Below are 24,272 nucleotides of genomic sequence, written 5' to 3'. Positions count from 1 at the left end.
ACCCCCTTACAACACACTAACCCATGGTCCTGTAACCCAGCTCACAGGAACTCTGGTCAAGAGGCCATCATTATCCTTGTCTTCATGTGGTGTGTGTGGACAAGCAAAAATCTCTACTCTGAGCTATTGGAAGAAAAAAAAAAGAAGAGTTGCTGATGTTCAGTACATGGATTTCATTTAATATTTCATGTATTTAAACAGCATCTCACATGAGAGCAACCCTTATATACAGTACAGTCAAGCAGATATATCCTGGATGGGGTCAAGGCTTACGCTGATCATGTCACTCACATACAGCAATGTACAGGATGGCCATGACTATGATAATGGCACGACTATCATGTAATTGTCATACATCATCATGAATCACAGCACCAAGGTAACGAGGAGTAAAAGTACTTTTACATCAGTGGATGATGTCGTCGCTGCACTGTCAACAAAGTGATTCAAAATGAGGACTTTTATCAAAGCAGGAAGCATGAGAGCTGCTGCATGCAATTTATGATGGACCATAGGAGGTACCCAGAACACTGTTCAGGGTTACAAGGTCTCTGATGCTTCCTGTTTTATACATTCCTTGAACCAAAACAAGAAATCCTGTGTGAGTTGAGTCCTCCATCTTCTTCACTTCCTCTCATCCCTCCCATCTGTTTGGCTGGTGTCAGTTCCTCTCTATTATGGTCTTCTGAATTTCATACATCATTCCTAAAGACACCTGTGTGAGGAGGAGATAGAGAGAGGTAAATGTATATACACTGTATATAGAAAGAGAGATAGAACTAGATAACGACAGACACATACATTTAGTGTAGGTGGAGGGCCCCTCTCCTCAGGGAAAGAACATTATGCTTCAGTGCAGAATAGTTACACCAGGGATGCACTGAAAGTTCGGCCGCCAAAAAAATCTCTCATTCGATCTAGCCATTATCACAGCGCTTGCCAGCAAAGGGCAATCATGTCAGCGGTGTGGAAATACTTCAATGTTTTTGCTAAGGACGTCAAATTCGTAATCTGCAGTGTTGGTTTGCCAGAAATTTCATAAGGGAGTACAGTGCTGAAGAACTTTTCCATGACAGGTTTGACACGTTCATTAAATTGATGACATTTATTAAAAAGTCTAATATTAATGAAGACATTATGACAGGTGTTTGGAGTGTGTGTGCATGACAGAGACACACCTATATTAAACTGTAGCCCACCCAAGAGGGAAGAAAGCTTTCTCACACAAACACACAATTTCTTTCCCTTCATTCCTGTCACACGCACACGCATACACACAGTCTCTTACCTCCAGGATAACCTCAGTTGCCTCTGTAGCAAAATAACACTATTTCCTGACCTCAGCAGGGGAATTAAGTTTGCGTGTGTGTGAATGAGCGTGTGTGTGAATGAGCATGTGTGTGAATGAGCATGTGTGTGAATGAGCATGTGTGTGTGTGAATGAGCATGTGTGTGTGTTCTAGAGGATGGCACCCCTGGGGATGGGCACCTGTGTGCCCAGAGAGAAACTGCAGACTGGCATGTCCTTGACCTTCAGATGCCATGCACCCTATGGTCTCACACACACACACACACACACACACACACACACACACACACACACACACACACACACACACACACACACACACACACACACACACACACACACACACACACACACACACACACACACACACACACACACACACACACACACACACACACACACACACACGGCTGCTGCTGCTGACATTACAAAGTCTTTCAAACTCCTCAAACACTTAACTGTAGCTGGTCCAATCTAGTGTTCCCTTGATCTTTCTCTGTCCCTCCCATAATTACTTCTAATATTCAATACCTTTTACATACAACATACAGTACCACCCCCCTTCTCTCCTCCTCCTCCTCCTCCTCTTTTATTCCCACCATCTCCTCCTCCCTCCATCTACTCTACTCTCCCCACTACCTCCTTGTCCTCCTATCAGTGCCCCCTGCCCCCAGCAGAGACTTAGTGCTGCAGTTAGGAATATTTGCTCACACACACCACCCAGTGTTCAGCTGGCTAGAGGGCAGATGTTTCCCCCAGATATCAAAGCCAGAATAACAGCTGGCCTGGTGTCATAACGGAGACTTCTGAAGGACGAGAGGGAGGGAGGGATGGGAGGAAGGAGAGATGGAGGAAGGAAGGAGGGAGATGGGTGAACAGGAAGATGATTGGCGAGGCGGGTAAATGGAAGGACTGAGAGGTAAAGAGAGAGAAGGAGAGAGAGGAGAATATCTTGTATGACTGTGTTTATAGGCATGTGTGTGTGATCTGAGTGAGACAGTGGTGTGTCACACCGCACAGACAGTGCGTTGTGAACACACGCCTCAAATCAGTCTTTACACCTCCAGCTGGGAATATGTGTGAGAAATGAGAAGGAGAGAACGTGTGATTATATCTGCGATTGTGTGAACAACCAGCCGGATCTTCTGTGTTTATATGCAGGTTCTCTCTTTCACCATGTTCACATCGTCTTAGTCAGAGTCATGTCAACGTGTGTTTATGCTAGTGTGTGTGCCTGTCTCAAAAAGGCACAGACAGCCTCTTTGGAGGCTAAGAGAGGCTGCAGTGTAAGAGTTGTGTCTATATTTCACCACTAGAGGGCAGCAGCTACATTTGAAAAGCATCAAATGGCAATCTACTGCTTCATCCTTTTCAATCCTGTTCATTTCCCTGTCCTTCTCTCCCTCTCTCACACACACACTCCCTTTGTAGGTGCACCCCCGGTGCGTGACTGGGCTGGTGGAGGGGGCGTGGAGAATGGAGGCGGGCTCATTGCTCCCCCTCTTGACCAATCAGGACGCAACGATCTCAGCTTTCATGCTAATCGCTGCGTCTGCTGCAGCTATCTCATAGACTGTCACTAAAGAGCCTCTCTCTTGCGCGCGCGCGCACACACACACACACACACACAGTCGTCTACTTCAACAATAGAACACAATGGACACGCACACACACGCATCCAGCAATGCACGAAGGCATATATATTTGCACACAACCACAAGAACGCGCTTCCCTCCAGTCATGACTCGCTGGAGGAGGAGGAGAAGACGCAGAAAGACAAACAGCAGCAAAGGTTAATGTGGGCTTCCCCCATTTCTAACCCTCCTCTTCCACTACCACAGATCTCTCTCTCTCTCTCACTCTCCCTTCACCTACCCGCCTCTTTCTCCCTCCCGCTCTTTCTCTCTCTCTCTCTTTAGTTTCTTCTGAGTCTCTGGTGATGGGAGTATTTCTGTTCATTTGTTATCACCTCATGACGCGTGTGTGTGTGTGTGGGCGCACTTGTGTGTGTGTGTGTGAGAAAAGATGTGGGTTTCTCTGAGCAGTGGTGACGAGAAATCGAGGATCAGACTTAAAATCGGGTGTCTGCAAGAGAGGGACGAGGAGGGGAGGGGAGAGAGGAGGAGAGGGTGAGAGGAGGAGGAGAGGGTGAGAGGAGGAGGAGAGGGTGAGGAGGAGGAGGAGGGGAGGGGGTGGGAGGAGGAGGAGAGGGTGAGAGGAGGAGGAGGAGGAGAGGGTGAGATGAGGAGGAGGAGAGGGTGAGAGGAGGAGGAGAGGGTGAGAGGAGGAGGAGAGGGTGAGAGGAGGAGGAGGAGAGGGTGAGAGGAGGAGGAGAGGGTGAGATGAGGAGGAGGAGGGGGGGTGGGAAGAGGAGAAGGGAGGAGGGGGTAGTGGGAAGAGGAGAGGAAGGGAGGTGGGAGAAGATGAGGAGGGATGAGAGGAGAGGTGGATGGAAGAAGAGGGGGTCAGTTCTCTGGTTCTGTGATCTTCCTCCCTTCAGGTTGGGGGGAGTCAGAGGCTTCTCTGCTACTGAAACCCAACATGCAGTATTCATCAAGCTCTCCCTTCAAGCTCTCCCTTCCTCCCCGACTCTCTCCACTCCTCTTCAAGGTACATACTATTTTTACCAGACACTTAACATTTAACACAGTATGCTGTAGGTGGACTGGAGCAGGGATACTTGCAGCATTCATACTGAACCTACTTTGTCCTCTCTTTCTCTCTCTCCCCTGCTGTCTCTCACTTTTTTGCAGGTGCAGGTTACTGTGGCAACCGAAGGGGGCCGAGAATAAATGTGTGAGGAGAGACAGGTTTGGTCAGGTAGAGCGAGAGAGAGACATCTGTCAATGAAAGAGAGCATTTTGCCTCTGACTGAAAGTTTTAGTTGAATAAACACAGCCTGGAGTATTATGGAAATTGTGTTCAGATGTTAAACCTCTGATGTCTCTATCTACACCCCCCCCCCCCCTTCCCCTCCCATCCGCCACTTTCTCCCCATCCACCTCGCTCTCTCTCTCTCGCTCTCTCTCTCGCTCTCTCTCTCGCTCTCTCTCTCGCTCTCTCTCTCGCTCTCTCTCTCTCTCTCTCTCTCTATCCCGCCAGCAGCAGCATCTGTACCAGACACATGAAGCACACCTCTAAGCAGACCTGTGTTTGAGAGAGAATTTGCACCTTCATTAAACTGCAATATTGTATGGGAAAACTTTTGGAACAATTATCGTCCCTTTCCAACACAACGTGACAACAGTGCCACTCTGAAACCCGTCTATTTTCAATGGTCTGAGCCGCACCAAGGCTGCTTTTTTGCTGCGTAGGAATATATGTTTAGTTTTTTTTCGGACATTTTGCGCTATCCTCTCAACCCCAAACACCTAGTCAGTTGTGCGTTGAACCCATGGGCGACCGCGACGCACATCGAGTTCTGTCTGAAAACGACAAAAACAGACTAGCTTCTTTATCTGTTCAGACTGTCACACAAAAACAGCTTGTCTCTAACTCAAACAGCGCACGCACACCCACCCACACCCCCACACCCCCACACCCCCACACACACACACACACACACACACACACACACACACACACACACACACACACACACACACACACACACACACACACACACACACACACACACACACACACACACACACACACACACACACACACACACACACACACACACACACACACACACACACTACAGTAGTGACAGAAACAGAAAACCTCACCAGAGGTAAGGCTGAAACGATAGAAGCAGGGATGGAGAGGGAAACCGTGTTTCCCTCTCCTGGGCATGACCCCCCCCTCCCTCCCTCCCTCCCCCTCCCTCCCCCCCCCTTCCCCCCTCCCTCCCTTCCCCCCCTCCCTCCCCCCCCACAGTCTGTGGCTAAACGAGACCATGCTACTGGGACCTCTCTAATTACACCACACTGATATACTTACTGGAGCCATGTGTGTGTGTGTGTGTGTAGGAGCAGTGCTGTCTAGTGTATGACCTTGAGAGGCCAGACAGATGATGCCCCAAGGCTCCCATCTTCCCTTGACTCATCACCTCCCCTCCTGTCCTCTCCTTCTCCCTTTACAGCACCCCCTCTCTTTCCTCCTCCCCATCTCCTTCTCTCCCCCTCTCTTTCCTGCCCACCCCTCCAAAGGCAATTATGTTGCTTCTCCACAGTTGTCGGGTTGGTCAGTTAACAACACACAAAAGTTTATCTTTAACACACACACACACACACACACTCTGTAAAGTGTGTTAAGAGTTTCTCTTCTTCCTGGTCTGAATAATGAAAAACATCTCAAACCAATGCGATCTCCAACTGAAGCTTTAACAAGAAAGTGCCCAACTTGACGCACGCACACACACGCGCACACACCGACACACAAACCATATCCGAGCGACAGAGCAGCCTGCATTAACGACCCAATCAACGTTCCCCGGTACCAGGCCCCGCCCCTGCCGACCTTTAAAAATCGCTGTGGTTTCACAGCTCTATTACTAACCATGGCACTGTGCCCAGCGACCTCACACCACACTCACTCAAGTGAGGCTGTGTGTGTTGGCTACGAAGCTTGAGTGGTGTTTGACGGTGCGTTTGTGAAGTATAGGTGTGTGAGTGTGATAAGGTATGAGAATGTGTTTGAAGTAGGAGTGCGGTCTTGTAGTGCAAGGCTGAACAAGCTACAATATTCTGCTGTCTGGCTCCCGTGGCTACACAACACCCACCTACACACCGCTGCCCAATTAGCTCACACAAATCTAACTTGACAATGAAGTCACAGGACTAGAATAATTAGGAAGTGTTAACCTATTGGATTAGCCCAGGCCCAGTCTGACCACCCATATTATAATAAATTCAATTTAACACACTTGCACGTACAAATACGATTTTTGCTCTATTCCTGTCTAAGTAATCTCTCTCATTCTCTCTCTCTGTTAAACACACACAGTGTTGTAGAACGAGTGGACATCCTTTGCGAGGCCATTGTGTGTGTGTGTGGACACAGTGCTGTCTGAGTTTTGGAGTTCCCCTAGCTCCAAAACTCTGATTCTTTGCTTTCGTCCATAGCATAGAGAAGCCAGAAGAGTGGGGGAGAGAGGAGCGAAAAGTAGGAAAGGAGTATTTGGTTAATAATAGACAGCCCAGTTATTCATTATTGTTCTTACCCTCCCCAATCTCTCCGCCTCCCTTTTCCATCCTCTCTACCTCCTCCCTCCCTCTCCATCATGTTATATCTTAACTAAACTTTTCTGAGTTTGCAGCAAGTTGAGTACTCATACAGAGAAGAAGGGAGACAAGAGGAGGGAGAGAAGAGGAGGAGGAGAGGGAATAGAAAGGCAGAAGGGGGGGGGGGTCAGCCTCCATGGGAGCAAACAGACACAAAATAAAGTCCCCTGTGCCTTTAAGAGAACCTGATGAATCCATGCCACAGGCAAAGAGAATGAGATTCTGTGTGTGTGTGTGTGTGTGTGTGACACTCTAACAACAGAGGTATCTCCCAGAGCAGATCTGAGACAAACAGACCCATCGATCAGCACACTAACGGACAGATAGGCCATCCCTTCATCGCTCCCCCCCCCCCCCCCCCCCCCCCGACAGAGCCACGCCTGGCTCTCGTCTGTCACAGCAGCAGTCGTAACCTCTGACCCTGACCACTAACAGCAGGTCACGACCTTGGACACAGGACCATTGTTGACAGCAACAACACTGATACCTGATCTATATTACCACCATGGATCTCATGGCAAACAACAATATATAGAGCTAGAAAGAGCTAGAGGAGGGAGAGAGAGGAGAGAGAGAGGAGAGAGAGAGAGGAGAGAGAGAGGAGAGAGAGGGGAGAGAGAGGGGAGAGAGAGGGAGAGAGAGAGGTAGAGGAGACAGAGAGATAGAGGAGAGAGAGGGAGAGGGAGAGGAGAGAGAGGAGAGAGAGGAGAGAGAGAGAGGAGAGAGAGGTAGAGGAGACAGAGAGATAGAGGAGAGAGAGGGAGAGGGAGAGGAGAGAGAGGTAGAGGAGAGAGAGAGACAGAGGAGAGAGAGAGAGATAGAGGAGAGAGAGAGAGAGAGAGGAGAGAGAGGTAGAGGGAGAGGAGAGAGAGGTAAAGGAGACAGAGAGGAGAGAGAGAGAGAGGAGAGAGAGAGAGGTATAGGAGACAGAGAGATAGAGGAGAGAGAGGGAGAGGGAGAGGAGAGAGAGGTAGAGGAGAGAGAGAGATAGAGGAGACAGAGGAGAGAGAGAGATAGAGGAGAGAGAGAGAGAGAGGAGACAGAGAGAGATAGAGGAGAGAGAGAGGAGAGAGAGATAGAGGAGAGAGAGAGAGAGACAGATAGAGGAGAGAGAGAGGGAGAGGGAGAGGGAGAGGGAGAGAGAGGTAGAGGAGAGAGAGGGGGGGAGAGGAGAGAAATGCGTGACTCTGAGCTTCTCCTCTGTTTCACCATCCCTGTTGGAGACCAGATGAAATACTTCAATCCAGGCAACACACTGATGTTTGTGTGAAATGGAAAGTGTTTTTTCAGTGTTGTGGAGCCTCCAACCCTCTCATGGCCATTTCACCTCGACCAACAACAAACACAAAACCACAGGCCTACCTGCTTTCCCCCTCTCATCCCCTCACCTCCTCCCTCTCATCCCCTCACCCCTCCCTCCCCTCCCCTCTCTGATCCCCTCACCTCCCCCCTCTCATCCCCTCACCCCTCCCTCACCTCCCCCCTCTGATCCCCTCACCTCCCCCCTCTCATCCCCTCACCCCTCCCTCACCTCCCCCCTCTGATCCCCTCACCTCCCCCCTCTCATCCCCTCCCTCACCTCCGCCCTCTCATCCCCCCTCTCATCCCCTCACCCCTCCCTCACCTCCGCCCTCTCATCCCCCCTCTCATCCCCTCATCCCCCCTCTCATCCACTCACCCCTCCCTCACCTTCCCCCTCCCTTACCTCCACCCTCTCATCCCTTCCCTCATTCCCTCCTCTCATCCCTCTCCTCCCCCAGGTCCAAACGGTGACCCACACATGCACACAGATGTTCAAACAGACGTGCAGGCGCGCACACAGCAGTAAACACACAGGGATAAGGGACTTTAGAGAGTAAACAAACACAAACAGCCGAGGACACAGGTTGATATGAACATGGTCAAACACTGGTGAGATCTCACTCCCAGACTTTTTTATTCTTTTGCTGTGTGAGACAGTTCTGTGTGAAAGTTGAGACTGAACAATTGTACAAAAATGTTTTTTTTGACACTAGTCTGTTTCCCTCTCCCAGTGCCAGATAATCTGTCTAGCTCTGTGGATTCTGTTCCACTGAGACACTTGGCTAATGTATGGTAGATGCCTGCAGACATCCCAGTGCTAAGAAAGCTATTAGCGCACTTGAGGAATTTGCTACTCTGAGACGCTACGCTAATGCTAACCCCATTAGTTTCTGACTCTAGATCGAAAAATGAAGTTTAAGAGTTTTTTTTTGATGGGGAAAAGATCAAATCAATAAGATTGCAATCTATGCCAGAGAGAGACAAAGAGAGAGAGAGAGAGATGAAAGGATATTAGACAATAAAACAACAAAGTATAGGTGAAGTCTAGTGTTGAGATTGAAGCGTGGCGAGATCATGGAAGATAACTGCATCACTTTGAGCAGCTCCATCAGAGGCTCTGCATGACTGCTGGCCTGAAGGATGCTTGTACTTCTGATGAAATATACACCCCATATCCCTACATCACCAAGGGAGACACGCAACACACACAGAATCATTGTATCTGTCTGTCATCTTGTATCTTCTATATAGCTCTCTAGGCATGTCAGGTCAAACACAGCAGCTAGGTAACATGGAGAAATTGTTGATTTAACGTTTTTGCTTGTCACAGTGGCAGTGTCGTTACAGCCCAGACTGCCACTGCCACCCGCACTTATGCGTCTGCGAGGACACACACACACACACAACAAGAAGGTAAAGGATAATAAAATATATATATATATATATATACACATAGAGAAGGAGAGTTTAGAAAAGTAGATTATATTCCTGTTCATCGCTCCGTTCTGCTCGGAGAGAGAAAAGGGCAGATTTGTTTGGGGAGATGATGCTGTACTCTGCTACATCTACAGCAGGCTGCAGCTGTAATCCATCATCTTTATATTCTACCTCTTTCTACCTCCCTCCCTCCCTCCCACCCTCCCTTTCACCATTTCTCTCTTTGCCTCCCTCCCTCTTCCCCTCCCTCTGCCTCTCTCTTCCTTCCATCTATCCCTGGCTCTCTGCCGCAGCGCAAGGGAGAAAAAGATGAGTAGAGGAGAGAGAGAGAGAGAACGAAGGAAGGAAGGAAGGACAGAAAAGAGTACAATCGACCAGACAGGAGAATAATGCAACTTTTTACTGAGGGAGGAGGATGAGAAGGGGCAGAAGGAGGAGGAGTTTGAAACTAGGCCCAGATTCAGACTGCTGAAACAGAAAACAGGGGGGGGATGGAGGGAGCACAGAGGTCAGGGCTGGTATGATTGCGACAACAGGGTGAGTCAGAAGACTGCAGATTCCTGTTGTGACCTGTTGATTCCAGAGAACTGATATATCTGGACTACTGGTAAACATGGTGTATCAGGACTATCTGCTGTAACAAACACCATGGTTCTCCAAACTCACTACGACTGCTGCTTCACTGGTGTGGACCAGCTAACCTGACCACACCAGACCAGTTTCCCTTCTTCTGGAGAGTTGAATCCTTCTTTTACTCTTTCTCTCTCTCTGTTTAAAAGAGAAGTACACACATGCCATCCCCCCTTCCATTCAACCAGGAGGTTAAACTGTACAGGCTGCAAATCAGCCTGAAAATCCCTTCATTCACAAGTTGGATACACTTTCAGTGGAGGGGGGAGAGGGGGGCAGGAGACAGGCAGGTAGACAGACAGGCGGGTAGAGAAGCAGGCAGCCAGGTAGACAGGCAGGCAGGCAGGGCACCGATTCAATCACACACTACATTTACACAGAACATAAATTTCTGTGGTGTAGTAGTTCACAGCACTCCCCTGGGCCAATCTGCTGCTGCTATAAATATGGCTTTGTCCAATCCCACGCCTGCTTATTGCCTTCTTATCCAATCACATAACTCCTTAGTGGCAGGGTATTGCTGTCAGCCTGAAGTGAAAGGCTCTCCCCACCCATCCAGCCTAATGACAGTCATAGTTACAGGAAAGGGAGGATGAGGAGAGAGAAAAGAAGACAGAAGAGAGAGCCAAAAGGTGCAAAGCAGGTATTTGCTGGGGGCTGGAAGTTGAACATCTTGTTATCCTGCACCCCCTCCCCCTCCCACCATTTTTGTTCCAGATTATCTGGAGAAACAGAGAGAGAGAAGGCTCCATCCTTCTAGCCCCCTGGGCCTGGTTGAGATGAGGGGGCGGGGGGGGATCAACCCTGCCACCTGAGTCAACAGCCCCAAACCACACAGCGGGACGCTGAACAGATGAGTGACGTCATGTGACAGACAGTATGGGAGGAGTGAAAAATCAACATGGCAACGAGAGTTTGCCAGGGAGAGAGAGAAGCAGAAAAAGAGGGGAAGAGCTTTGGAGAACGCTAGTGTGTTTTCTTCATGCACGAGTACATATGCATGTATGGGTCCATGTGGGTGAGTGTGCCAACACAGGATGAGTCACTGCACCCAAATACCCGGTGTGAGTTGTGGTGCCACTCCTTCCTCTGCCCCCACCCCCCAGCATGCTGCTCAGCCTGCTGGTGTGTGTGTGCGTGTGTGTGTGTGTGTGTGTGAGCCATGCTTACCCTGGCACAATGTGTGGACTGTCAAAATGAGTTCAAGTGGTGTCTCTGTGGGAGAGAGTGAGTGTGGGGGTGTGTTCTTGTGTGTGTGTGCGCACGCCTGCAATGTGTGATTTGTCATCCTGGTGAGTGCTGCTGGAAAGAGCCTGACTAAGCACACGTACACAAACACACACACACAAACACACACACACACACTAACCAGCAGTTGCAGTAGTGGTCAATATCACCCACACAATACACATCCCACATCCATCTGCATTCCCCTGCACACACACACACACACACACACGCACACACGCACACTTTCATGCGTGCCTGCTTACTGTGGTCAGGACATGTAAAATCGATCAATACTGGTATCATTCCACAGCTGATCTGAACCGTCTGTCAATGAACTGAAAGACTCAACTGAATATGTGCTGGACAGCCGTGCTCCTGATAGGAGATGTGTGTCCAGTACGTGCCGTCGGTTTGGGGGGAGGGCAGAGAGAGTCAGAGACAACTGAGAAATGAATAAATACTATTAACACATTTACCTATTACACCGATTGGCCTCATATTTAACTATAGCTTTGGAACTGTTCTCCTGCCTGAATCTGAATTTGAGAGAGGTGAGAACAAGTTAGAGATGAAAGGAAAACAGAGAAAGAGACGACAGAAAGAGAGAAAGCTGGGTAGGCCACACTCCCCTGGGATTGGCTGGGAGGCTTCTAGTGCATTATGGGTACAAAGCACCCAACAGCAGGGCATCAGCGGTGATTAGCCCAGCGGCATTGCTACGGAAATGCCGGCGGACAGGTGGGCGATAAACAGGTGTTCATCTACAAGTTACCCCCTGGAGTGTGTGTGTGTGTGTGTGTGTGTGTGAGTGTCCATGTGTATATCCATGTGTGTGTGTGTGTGTCCTCACTTGTCTCTGTATGACAGCCAGAGTGTTTTGTGCGTTGTGCAGCAGTTCATCCACAGCTTTGGGGTCCTCTACCTTCTGGTTCTCTCTGAAGGCATCTCTCACCCGCCGCAATGCATAGGTCCTGAAACACACACACACATAGTCACGCACACCTTACATGTTTTATTTGAATTCACAAATCACATACGATGCACACAAACGAGGAAGAAAAATAAGACGAGGAGAAGACTGGAGAGGAGAGAGAAGAGAGAGGATAGGCTTTTATCTGGCAGCTAGGGTCTGTGAGAAGCAGACAGGAAGTTCACCACATCCAAAGATTTGTAGATCAAAGGGACTTCCTGTCAGGGCCCTGGGAGGCTCCGCCCTAACAAAGACCAGAGTGATGAGGAGATGTGTGCGAATGTGTGTGCGGGTGTGTGTGTGTGTGTGTGTGTGTGTAACAGAGAAGAGGCTGCCTGACAGACTCAGATATGGAAGAGAGGTCTGCGTGGGTTTGTGAGTGTGTGCTCATAGGAATGAGAGTTGGAGAAAGGGAGAAAGGGATGCAGGGGGAGAGAGGGATGTAGGGAGTAGAAAGATAGAGGGGGGGATGGAGGGGAGATAGGACCAGCTGGAGACAGCTTGTTAGAGCGCTGAGCTGTACACCGGTGGTCAGACATTCAGCCTGCTTGCTCTGTCACCAACTGATTCATGCAAGACAAGAAGCTAGTTTCAATGTGTGTGTGCGTATATAAGCCCCATGTGTGTGTGTGTGTGTGTGTGTGTTCTTGGAAAGAGCAGCCTGACTAACCATGTCTTCCATCTGCCTCCTCTGTCCCAGCTAACAGAATAGAGATGGAGGGATCAAGCCAGATTAGACAGGAAGGAGGAATGTGTGTGTGTGTGTGTGCTGTACTGTAGGCCTTTGTGTGGAGTGTGTGTGTGTGTGTGTGTGTGTGTGCGCGTGACAGGAGGGGTGGAGGGTGGATGGGGGGCAGTGGAAGGATAAAGTGACATGTGTGTGTCCCTTTCTCTCTTCCTCTTCTCTGAGTCAGCCATCTTGGATCCAACACCAGGAGTGACTCATAGGAGACTGATCTGTAGCCCACAGCAACAAGAGCCCAAGACAGAATGAAGATGTTTACTCATAATGCTCTCGCACTAATCACTCTAATCCAAGTATCTTTTTTCTGGAAATTTCTGAAGGCCTAGAAAACAAAAGACACTTAGCTTTTTATCTAAATCACTCTGTGATTTACTGGATAGGTCCAAAAGACATTCAACAGGATGGAGAACCATACATCACTTCCTGTGTAACATGGGAACTAGCAAGCTTCCTTCACAGTGGTTTGGTAAACTCAAATTTATCTCAGTGAAGGACACAAGGATTATTGAGATTTAAATCCTGACTTCGACATTTTGCATGATTATAATGGTTGGTGAATTATAGATGAACCTATAAATGCATCTATTACAAAGCTATTACAGAGCTGTTAAGCATCATTCTGCATTTCTGATTGACCATACAGTACTGTCGGATGAGTCAAAGCCACAACCTCGTTCAATCACACAAATGAACAAGAACACCTTCCTTCATTTAATAATTATCCAGTACACATTTGTTTCTGTCAGTTCCTTTTTGGTGTCTGAGAAAAAGGTACCAGAAAGGTATTTCCAGTGACTTTTACAGTATGTGAGTTCTTTCACACAGAGTAGAGTCATGCATCTCCCTGAGGAACGATCTGACACGGTGACATCATCAGTGCGAGACGCCCTCCCCTACCACCAGTGGTTAGTAATCCTGATAATGATGCTGATTATTCCGACGGTGTATAGGTTCTACACGCTAACGAGGAGCACTTTTAATGAGACTCAGGGTTCCGAACTGTACGGCTCGGAGAGAGAGAAACAACTAATGACTCGTGCGCACATCATACCAACGCCAGCACGCACACAGCCAAAACGACATCAGCGCCAACCCGCATTAAGGGTGTTGTCGTCAGACAAAGTGAGACAGAGGATCAGAGTGAGCTGTGGAGTTTAGAGTCTGTTTGAAGACTAAGTGTCAGTGGGTAGCCCACAAGGAGCCCCCAGGCTCCCATAGGCCCAACAGGGCTAAATACAGACCCATGCACCCTTCCAAGACCTCCCATTTGATCCCAACAGCTCAACACATTTGGAGGAAAGAGGGGGGAGGGACGGGGTCAGGGGAGGGGATGGAGGAAAGGGGAGGGGAGTAAGAGAGAAATACAGAAACGGGTAGAGAGAGAGATGGAGGACAGATAGAGAGAGCGAAAGAGGGAGGGGAAAGTGGGAGAGAGAAAGAGGGAGAGAGAGACTTCACAGGGAATTCTCCATGAGCCTGGGTTTCCGTGATCACTAATTCATCAGAGGTTTGTCAGGCTCCCGCTGCTGACAGACCCGTGTCTTTGTGACTAACAGGAGATCTGCGCACAGACACACCCTGCATCGTCAGAGAGAGACGGGGGCAGGCAGGGAGGCTTACTGCTACGTAAGAGATGCCCTACTTGTGTCTGATCAGGCTGGTAAGAGACTGCAGCAACACTGGGGTGTATAAACTAGCGCTGCTCCTTTCACACAGACAGAACACACTGACAGCTCCCCACATCCTCTCCCTCTCCACCCTTCCCACTCCGTCCTCTCTTCCTCTCCCACTCTTGTTCCTGTCTTCTCCATCCTCGTAGAATACCAGTCACCATCCTCATCGTCTACCTCTTTCCCCCCTGTCTTCTCTCTGTCCCTGTTCTATGCTTCTCAGAGAATCTTTATTTTGCCTTTCTGAATCCTTCCCCCATGCCCTCTCTCCTGCCTCGTCTCTGTTGAACACCACGGCATGTTCTTCCACCTCTCTTCCCTTCTCTCTTCATCTAGTCTACCTGCTGCTCACTCAGACCGGCGAACTTCCTCCTTGTTCTGAATCTTTGATTCTTTTCCATCTTCCTCTGTGCTATATCTTCTTCTGAGCTATATCTTCCTCTGAGCTATATCTGTCTGCCTAAGTGCACAACTCACCCTGCCTCCTTCATCTTCCCCTCCCTCTTTGCTCTCGCGCTCCTCCATCTTCTTCACTCCTCACTCTCCTCCTTCCTCTCTGCCCTCTCCTCCTCTCTTTCCACCTTCCTCTCTGCTCTCTCCTCCTCTCGCTCCTCCTTCCTCTCTGCTCTGTCCTCCTCTCTCTCCTCCTTCCTCTTTGCTCTCTCCTTCTCCCTCTCTGCTCTGCCCTCCTCTCCCAACAGTTCTATTGCCTCTGGTGGAGGTTTAGCCTGAGGGCAACAGCTCTCTTCTCTTCCTTGTCCCTTGCTCACCTCCTGCTGTCCTCAACCTCTCTCTCAGTTCTGAAGTATCGTTGTATCTCTGTAGCCTCTGGTGGAGGTCTCGCCTAGGGGAACTGCACTGTCCCTGCTTTAAGCTCCTACCAAGACATGGAGCGGCCATCTTTACACTCCGATAAAGGGTAATGTGTCACTTCCCATTATTTCAGGAAAGGTGGAGAGAAAATGAGAGGAATGAAAGGGTAAAGAAAGAGGTAAATAGTGGAGAGATCGAGAGGACAAGACAAGACGAATGAAGGAGAGAGAAAACCATGGCTTTGTTTTCTCTGGTGAAAATTAATGATCTAGCAAGGTTCTAGATGACCCTAACCCACAAATAGGGTGACCATTAAAAACCAATAAACAAAGAAAAAAACGTTCAGGGTTTGTATTCAGTGTATTAGGACAGGATACGTCTAACGATGCAATATTCATGATTATAACAAGACTTCCTGAATCAACTCTTGCAGCTAAAATACTAACCCTTAATTGTAATGTTAACAACGATTGACAATCTCACGGCTAATTAACGTTTCACTATAATGACAATGGAACTCGGATTAAGTTAATCCTACATCAGATCAAGGTGGGCAATTTGGACCTCATTGATCTTCTCAGAATATAATTGGTATTAAATGTTTTGTGTGCATTGCTATCGAAGCTGCAAGTGACATCCAAATTATTAGTAAGGTAATCTAAACGTTTAGGCGTTGCAGTCAATTTAAGGAATTTCACACCATGTTAAGTCTTCCGTGAATGACTGTGTTATTGTGAACTAAGCTACACTTTACCTAATGAGAAGCGTGGCTCGATAGCTGAACATTCAGACAACTGTACATTTATACAAGCGGCTGCTCATGTAAACAGGAGATGCTAAGCTTCATGGTGACGGTTTAGAGTAATAACAACGGCTGAAAATCAATTATTTAACCTAGTCTGAATGACATAATGTTAGAATGTATTTACCTGTAGTTGTATGAAGGGAATTTCTTGCTTTCTTTCAATAACAAGCGGTACAGGGACAGCACTTGTATTCTCGTGGACGTTGACATGTTGCAAACAAGGCGGCGACCTTCGAGATCAGGACCCTTAAGAAAGAGGGTTTAGACAGCGCCGGTACCAAAGTACTTATACAATCCTACATTTTGTCCCTCGTTTTCACCTATGTTTTTAAATGCAGCCTTAAAATACCACTGCATATATACTATAAACTTAAATTCTGACTTTTGTCTTGAAATACTAATATATATCTTATAATTTTACAGGCATATCTTTGGAGCTCTCAAAACAACCCTGCGCTCAGTTGTGACAGTACCGCTAAGTAAGGTGAGTGCTTTGCAGCTCTCTTTTTTGCTGTATTTAATGCCACTGCTGTGTAATTTACCGAATAAATAACATATGTTTACATATGGCGAACAGTACATTTTACCTGCCGGTAACGTATTATGGCATTATAATGCTCCACAAGGTCGTTTCAGCCAAGCAAAGATAGCATCCCATGGTTCTTTGGGAGGGTAGGAATCTTCAAACCTCCAATGAAGTTCCGTAGCTTGTTCTTAGTAAGACTAAGAGTAAGACTCTTACTTTTGGAGGTGGTTACACAACCTAAAGACAGGCATTCATCAAAATGCAGGACCACAGTCCACCAGCACACCGTTTACTAATAGAACGTAGATTAGGACATTGCTGGAACCTCCACGACCTTTATGGTATTGGTTATCTAACAAGAGCTCAACTGTTTGGAAATGAAGTAGTTCTACTGCTGGTAGGGGTAGAACTTGTCCTACATTAAATCCCAAACTTGAGATATGCGCCGAGCACAAAGGTGACATGTCGTTGCTCGACCCATAACTCACTTTGTAGTCGCTTTCGCATGTAGGCTTCTACAAAACTTTAGTAATCTTACAGGGAAACAAAATGCAATAAAACAGATGTCGCATGAAATGATCATATCTTAACGACATTTAAATATTTATTTGGCTTGTACACGATTAGACTCGTGTTGAGCCAAGTTGGTTCTTAGTTGAAACAAGCACTGCACACTGACATTTGAGTGAAGTGAAAGAGAAGGAAGGGGACATGGTGTTGTCGCATCAGTAGGCTCTTTCAGGTGGAAAAGTCGATCAGAACATCCTGTCCCCTAGCCTACCTGCTCTGTCTGTGTTCATGAATGCAGTCTGGTCCGCGCATGTCCAGGTGAGGTGCAGATGTGTTTTTGTTCAGGACTTTGTCCTGGTATAGCATTGTGTCATGGGGATCAATTGATTTATTTTATAGATGATGTACTTGACTGATTAAGGGATGATGTGTGTGGGGGAATGGGGAGGGGGTAGTTACGCATTTTAGCTCGTTCCAGAGAAGGTCACAGTCACAACCTGTTTACTGATACCCTGCCTCTCGCTGAAAAGGTCAGCAGTGTGTGTGTGTCTCTCTGTCTGCCTGTGTCAGATCCCTGTGTGTGTGTGTGTGTGTTGTGCTTAAAGAGGTCAATGGAGTCAATTGATTCATCTCACACATTGGTCTAATTAAGACTGGTGAGCTGTGAGGTTCAGTTTAAGATGTCACATGGATGTAATAGTCTATTGTGACAGTGTGTGTATGTGTGTGGCAGTTGTAGTAGTGACTGATGACAAAGCTGCTAGACACCATGGTCAATACAGAGCGTTGCAGCTGGAGTGTGTTCCCAGACTGATCAGTATGGTTTAGATGTGGAGGGTGGTGAGCAGCTAGTCTGTTACTCTATAAGTACTATAGCCTAAGAACAAAAGTTCTAACATGATATGTTTGTATCCCATATTATTTATTCCCCTAACAAGTACTGATAACACACACACACACACACATACACACACACACACACTTACTTACAGGCACAAACATATACACACACACACACTCGCAGGAGCCGCCCTCATGTTGATCCAGAGGGCGTTAGAGTTTCTTGGTTCTTTGGTCTTCTCTCCTCTATGGATCAGTGTGCACATGCAGTGTGGGCATCATCTGACAACCTGCTGTGACACCACAAGCTCTGTACACTCTCTCTCTCTCTCTCTCTCTCTCTCTCTCTCTCTCTCTCTCTCTCTCTCTCTCTCTCTTTCTCTCTCTTCTATATGTCTCTCTCTCAGTCTTTCTGTCTTTCTCTCCCTCTGTAACTGGCTCCCTCTTATCTTTGTATCTCCCTCTTAGTTTTTTCTCTACCTCACCGCCCTTCTCTACTCCTATCTGTCTCTTTCAATCTTTCTTTCTCCTGTTTCTCTCTCTCTCATTTTTCTCCATGCTCTCTGCTGTCAGGTTAGTATCCGGTCATCTAACTCATTTTTGGGTGACTGCACTCCTATCCTCTTTATAATCTTCTCTCCCTCCAATTCTCTGCTTCTCTTCCTCTTTTGCTCTCCTTCTTACTCTCTCTTTCCCTCCTCTCTTTCTCTCTCTCTTTCTCTCTGCCTGACAGAACAAGCCCTTTCATCCCATTGATCTTGTCTTCTGTGCAGTAGCCCGGAACAATACGACTTAGGGGTACGCCTGCGACCCTGCCTCCTCCGATCCTCCTCTTCCTGCACGTGCTCCCCCCTCCTCCCCTCCGCCTCCCCTTCCCATCCTTCCTCCTCTTCCTCTTCTCCTCTTCGTCTACCTCTTCCCTCATAGAGTAGGTCGATCGACGACATGACCCAGCCTCCTGTTTGGCAGTGTTCAACATTGCATTGTAGTTGTTGTTGTTAATGTAGTTTACCGGCTGACTCGAGTCTTACCTGAATACTGCCATTGTCCACCAGCAGTAGGTTGCACTGATCATGCCCCCAGTGAGGGAGAGGGAGCAAGAGTGACTGAGCATCAGAGAAAAACGAGAGGGGACGATGTGGTTTATTAGTTGGTTTCAGTCTCTTAGCGGAAATTAAACAAGTTCATCTTCACTGGCTGGTAGCCTCTGGGACTGCATCACTCAGAGGGGAGGGGGGAGGAGCTAGAGGTCAGAGAGGAGTAATAGAGATAGAAGAGAAAGGGGATGGGGGGCGTAGTGGGATGAAAAAAAGAAGGGACAGAGATAGGGGAGTGAGAAGAGTGTGTGTGAGAGAGAGACACGAACAAGCCATGGTCTCTTGTGAACCCAGCAACTCTATCTAAATGAGGATTGATCCCGCCTGCTGCACCACCATCTGCTGAGGCGGGCGTCAGGGACGCACAAGCAGCCAAAACAAGCGGACTCCAATAGCAGCTGAGTCCTCTGGCCTGGACCTCACTTCATTCTCATGGGCAAAAACATTGCAGCACTTAACCAAACACTGATTTGCCTTCTGAACTCCTTCCCTCGATCCCTCCCTCAATCTCTCACTCCCTGCTTTCTGCTACCTTTTTCCTTTCAGACTCTCTTCCCCCTCCCCTCTTCCACCTTCGCTCCATGTCTCCCATCCTCCCTTCCTCCATCCACCGAAATTAAGCAAAAAATAACAATTTAGCCCCCCCCCCCCACACACACACACACACACCCTCCAGACCTTACTGTTTCATATAGCTAACGGACTAACTCCCACTCACATCCTCCTACCAATCAATAATTGGCAATTAGCATTGGAGAGTTATTGCCAAGCCATTAGGCTGTGGGTACAAGTCTTTGTTAGCCTGTTAACCTACTGTGGAGTGGGGGGAGGGTGTGTCTCTTTCTTTTATTATGGTCTGTCCTCTCCCTACCACCTCCTGGGGCCAGGGGCACTAAGACCAGGTGAGGAGGCTGCAGATACTGTTAGAGTACAGACAGACTCACTGATCCTTATGGTGCCTCTGAATCCATGACATACGTACCTGGGTTGGTGTTTTGAACTGCTGGTGTTATTGCTTGGCGTCATTGCAGCGATTTAGCTGTGCACAACGGTCTGCTAACATGGCAATCAGTGGCCAAAGTAGAATGTTAAATGTACATTATCAATACTCCATAGCCTACAGACTGAGCACAAGCCACAAACACACACACACATCCTGTTCATGTAGTAACAAAATTATACTGTTAGAATTGCAAGGAGCTATGCCTTCTAGGGACTTTGAGAGCCTTTTTTTGTGTCAATTTTGTGTGTGTGTGTGTGTGTGTGTAAGAATGCATGTGTGCGTGTCTGCTGCCTGCCTTTGGGTGTGTGTGTGTGTGTGTGTGTGTGTGTGTGTGTGTGTGAGAGTTCCTGGCCTCTGCAGTGGAGAGAGGACAGTGGTGATTCCATTAGGCCAATTCTGGCTCTCTAATGATAGTGTGTGAGGTTGAAAGCATTAGTTTGCCTGACATTTAGACAAATTAGCCCCTGTGATAATTGTGGGGAATTGCCAGAGTGTGTTTTTGAGACACAAGCCAGATAGAACCTGCCTGCTCCAGCCCCCATAGGATGGTCTGTTAGTTGTTGTATGGTTTTAGCTTTAGCTTTTTAGCTTTTTTAATTTTTAGAGATGTAATAGATAGATGTAATCTATGTTCTGTGTACTTATATGTTATGTTTATGCCAGGTTACTTTGCATTGTCTTGTCCTAAGAAATTCAGTGCCCAGTCTGACCCTGTATTGTTCTGTGCATCTGACAATAAAAGACTTAAAGTTAAAGGGGTTTGTCTAACATCTGTTGAGACGTGGCTCCTAAGTTAGAGATAGATGTGTGTGTGTGTGTGTGTGTGTGTGTGTGTGTGTGTGTGCGTGTTTGAGGGTGGGCTGCAGGTTTTCATAACATGCTTCGTGTCCTGTCTCATTTCACCCCTCTCTGCTTTCTGGTTACTCAGCCTCTCTGGTGTGGTAACCAGCCTGTGTGTGTTTGTGTGTGTGATTGTGTGTGTGTTCTCCATCCATCTGTTCATTAAAGCTCTTCCTGTACCTGCTGGGTCCCCAGAATCAGGCCCTGCTCACACACACACACACACACACACACACAGTCTTAAGGTGAGATGAGGCAGGGTGTGTGAGGAAAGCCGTGGGTCATGAAAGGGGGATTTGGAGAGAAATAAAAAAGGAAAGAGACTGGAGCTTCCCTCTGACTTTGATGAGAGAAATCTGACACTGTGATAGAACACGTCTCTGAGCCTGTTGAAGCCTTTCCTGTGGTGTGTGTGTGTGTGTGTGTGTGTGTGTGGGAGGGGTGGGGAGTATTCTGTTTAGCCATCTATAGTTTTAGAAAATTGTACTGAGGAACAAGGGAAAGGAGGAGCAGTTAAAGTTTCTCAAAAAAGTTTATCCGAAAAAATTACATATTAATATATCTATTTGTGTGTGTGTATGCACGTACGGTCTGTTGACACACGTGTAGACAAAAACTGACCTGTGACGCACCTAGCTTAGTCAGCCTTTTTCCAGTCCTCTCAACTTCTACAGTGAAGATTCTACTGTTTTATATGCCCTGTGGTTATTGAAGAGAGAAGAAGAAAGATAAAGGTAGTGTGAGAAAGAGGGGGCACTGCAAAGTGAGGAGAGAGAGAGAGATAGCGGTATAGATATTGTAAAGGTAGAGAGATAACGGTAGAAAGAGAGAGAGAGAGAGATAATGGGACAGAGAGAGAAACTGTAACGGGAGAGAGAGGGATAGACAAAGGGAGAGAGAGAAAGGGAGAGAGAGATAAAGGAAGAGAGATAAGGGGAGAGAGGGGCGTGGTTGGGAGTGCTCTGGACTGTTCCTGTATTTCCTCATATTCATCCGTCTGGTTGATTTGACAGCAGGGACTGCAGAGGAGTAGGGAGCGTATTAAACGCTGAACTCGACCGTGTCTGATTGATCCAGCTGGAGTCTGATATCTCCCTGAAGATCAAGTCCTGAACGCCAATCAATAAGTCTTATTCTAGAGGAAACACTCTTCTGCTGTGTCTTGTGTCTTTCAGCACTTTAATCTGGCTCTTTAAATCACCCAGCAGCACAGGGTGTGACCCAAACACCTGCTGGTCAGGGTGCCTGTGGCCTCTGGACTCACTCAGTCACACACACACACATACACACACTCTCAACTCCTGGTTGTATTCCCCCAGACCAGCCAGTTGTTCAATGAAAGGCCTAGTGCAAACTGCTCTGCCCCCTACACTCTACAGACACTGTATGTGTCTTTGTATATATGTGTGTCTGGGTATGTGTGTGTGTGTGTGTGTCTGGGTGTGTGTGTGATGCTGCTGAGTAGTGACACACGGTGAGGAGGAACAGAGTGAATATATGGGCCCAGTAGTGACGGCAGAAGGATTGCAGCCTCGGCACATTTCTCATACGCCCATAAAAATGTACCCTGTTAGTGCCGCTACGTCCTCTCCTCCCCTCTCTTCCTCCCCTTCCCTCTCCTCTCCTCCTCCCCTTCCCTCTCCTCCTCCCCTTCCCCCTCCTCCTCTCCTTCCCTCTCCTCCTCTCCTCCTCCCCTTCCCCTTTCCTCCTCCCCTTCCCCCTCCTCCTCCTCCCTTTCTTCCCCTTTCCTCTCATCCTCTTCTTCCCTCTCCTCCTCCCCTTCCCCCTCCTCCTCCTCCCTTTCCTCCCCTTCCCTCTCCTCCTCTCCTTCCCCCTCCTCCCCTTCCCTCTCCTCCTCCCCTTCCCCCTCCTCACCTTCCCTCTCCTCCTCCCCTTCCCTCTCATCCTCTTCTTCCCTCTCCTCCCTTCTCTCCTTTCCTTCCCTCTCCTCCTCTCCTCTCCTTCCTTCTTCTCTTTCCCTCTCCTCCTCCCCTCTCCTCTCCTCCTCCTCTCCTCTCTTGGTTGGAGACAGCAACAAGTGAAGGTGTTAGTATCAAGTAGGATAATTTAAGAATATTAGAAAATTGTCTGAAATACTCATTTATCGAAGATTGTTCTGGAAGCCTCTGAGAGTGTGTGGGTGTCATGGCAACGTGACCGCTTGGCCAGGCCAAGACTGCAGGGAAGGAGATCTAAAACAAGCTGATGGCAGTAGGACTGTGATTGGTTGTGCGCATGCTAACAGGAAAGCTAACAGTAAGCAAAGCGCGAGGGGCAGGAAGGACAGGGACACTGGTGGGTGCGGGGGCGGGGCACGGAGATACCCCTTCACGATGGTGAACCTGCCAGGTTGGGGGGGGGGGGGGGCGGCGGGACCAGGGAGGTGAAGAGGTAGAGTGAGCGAGAAAGGGAATGAGAGAGAGAGAGAACACCTGTTCCTCTCTAGTTTCAGGGTTGCCCTGGCCCCAGGCCCAGAGTGACCTCTCTACACAGGTGCCATGACAACGCCAGACCTCCTCCTACACTTTCTACTTCCTGTTCAGGCTGCCAGCTGGTCCACCCACTTAATCAGTGAGGGTGTGCGTGTGTGGCTGTGTGTGTGTGTGTATGTGCGTGTGTTTGCATGTGTGTGTGTGGCTGTGTGCGTGTGTGTGGGCCTGATCTTTCTGTTTATAATGCCATCCATTCCCAATATTACAAAGTTGAACATGAGCCTCACAGAGCTAAGAGCTTCCTGGATTACAGCAGGTAATCCACTTTGCTGCAATACCCCTGCAATGCTACACCCTTTGTCTTTAGAATGTCCCTGTAAAGATGAAGGGTGTGTGTGTGTGTGATTGTGTTAGTGTATGTGTGTGTGTGTGTGTGTGTGTGCGGAGTATTATTTTAGATGTCTTATCTCTGTACCATGTGTCTATCCTCAGATGACATAGGGGTTGGTAAGAGAGAGGATACAATAGAAATGAGGGATGAACAGCAAAGTCTTTTTCTGTCCTCTGTTCTCCTTCAGGGTGAGAGAGGGAAGAAAAGATGGAGGGCAGCATAGGTAGAAGGGTAAATATTTGATAGATATCTAGATGGCCTGTGTTAGCCAGAGATTCATGCTCCTCTCCTCTCTTCCTTTTCTTCTTTTCTCTCATGCTCTCTGTCCTTCAGAGCACAACAGTCAAAAAGTGTGAGCGTGTCACAGAAGGAGAGAGAGAGAGGTTAAGAGAAGGAGGGAGAGAGAGGTTAAGAGAAGGAGGGAGAGAGAGGTTAAGAGAAGGAGGGAGACAGAATGAGAAGGAGGGGAAGAGATGTTCACACTGAGTTGATTC

General features: G+C 48.1%; 2 protein-coding genes and 1 long non-coding RNA gene across 4 annotated transcripts in view; 2 read left to right on the top strand and 1 right to left on the bottom strand.

The window, feature by feature from the left end:
• Positions 1–158: 158 nt before the first annotated feature.
• lyrm4b (LYR motif containing 4) lies at positions 159–16,382 on the bottom strand. Its single transcript, XM_084702650.1, has 3 exons — positions 16,264–16,382; positions 11,987–12,107; positions 159–715 (listed from the first exon to the last, which is right to left on the bottom strand). The coding sequence occupies exons 1-3, from the start codon at positions 16,347–16,349 to the stop codon at positions 662–664; spliced, it is 261 nt and encodes an 86-aa protein (XP_084558776.1). The 5' UTR covers positions 16,350–16,382; the 3' UTR covers positions 159–661.
• LOC146274861 (uncharacterized) lies at positions 3,701–4,511 on the top strand. The gene is made up of 3 exons (XR_014766396.1): positions 3,701–3,919; positions 4,063–4,129; positions 4,412–4,511. It is a non-coding gene; the product is annotated as an uncharacterized LOC146274861 (long non-coding RNA).
• Positions 16,383–16,576: 194 nt separating the features above from the next.
• fars2 (phenylalanyl-tRNA synthetase 2, mitochondrial) overlaps positions 16,577–24,272 on the top strand; it is a 39,961-nt gene continuing 32,265 nt past the window's right edge. Inside the window, exon 1 of one of the 2 annotated variants that reach the window (XM_084702646.1) lies at positions 16,577–16,623. The gene's annotated coding sequence lies outside the window, so the exon portion shown is untranslated. The remainder of the gene's footprint in view (positions 16,624–24,272) is intronic. The other variant, XM_084702647.1, reaches the window with a different exon arrangement.

The sequence above is a fragment of the Hypomesus nipponensis genome, chromosome 8 (assembly GCF_054491055.1).
Source record: "Hypomesus nipponensis isolate SF chromosome 8, ASM5449105v1, whole genome shotgun sequence".
NCBI lineage: Eukaryota > Metazoa > Chordata > Actinopteri > Osmeriformes > Osmeridae > Hypomesus > Hypomesus nipponensis.
The sequence above is the reverse complement of the archived record's forward strand: the minus strand, read 5'-3'. Positions and strand labels throughout refer to the sequence as shown.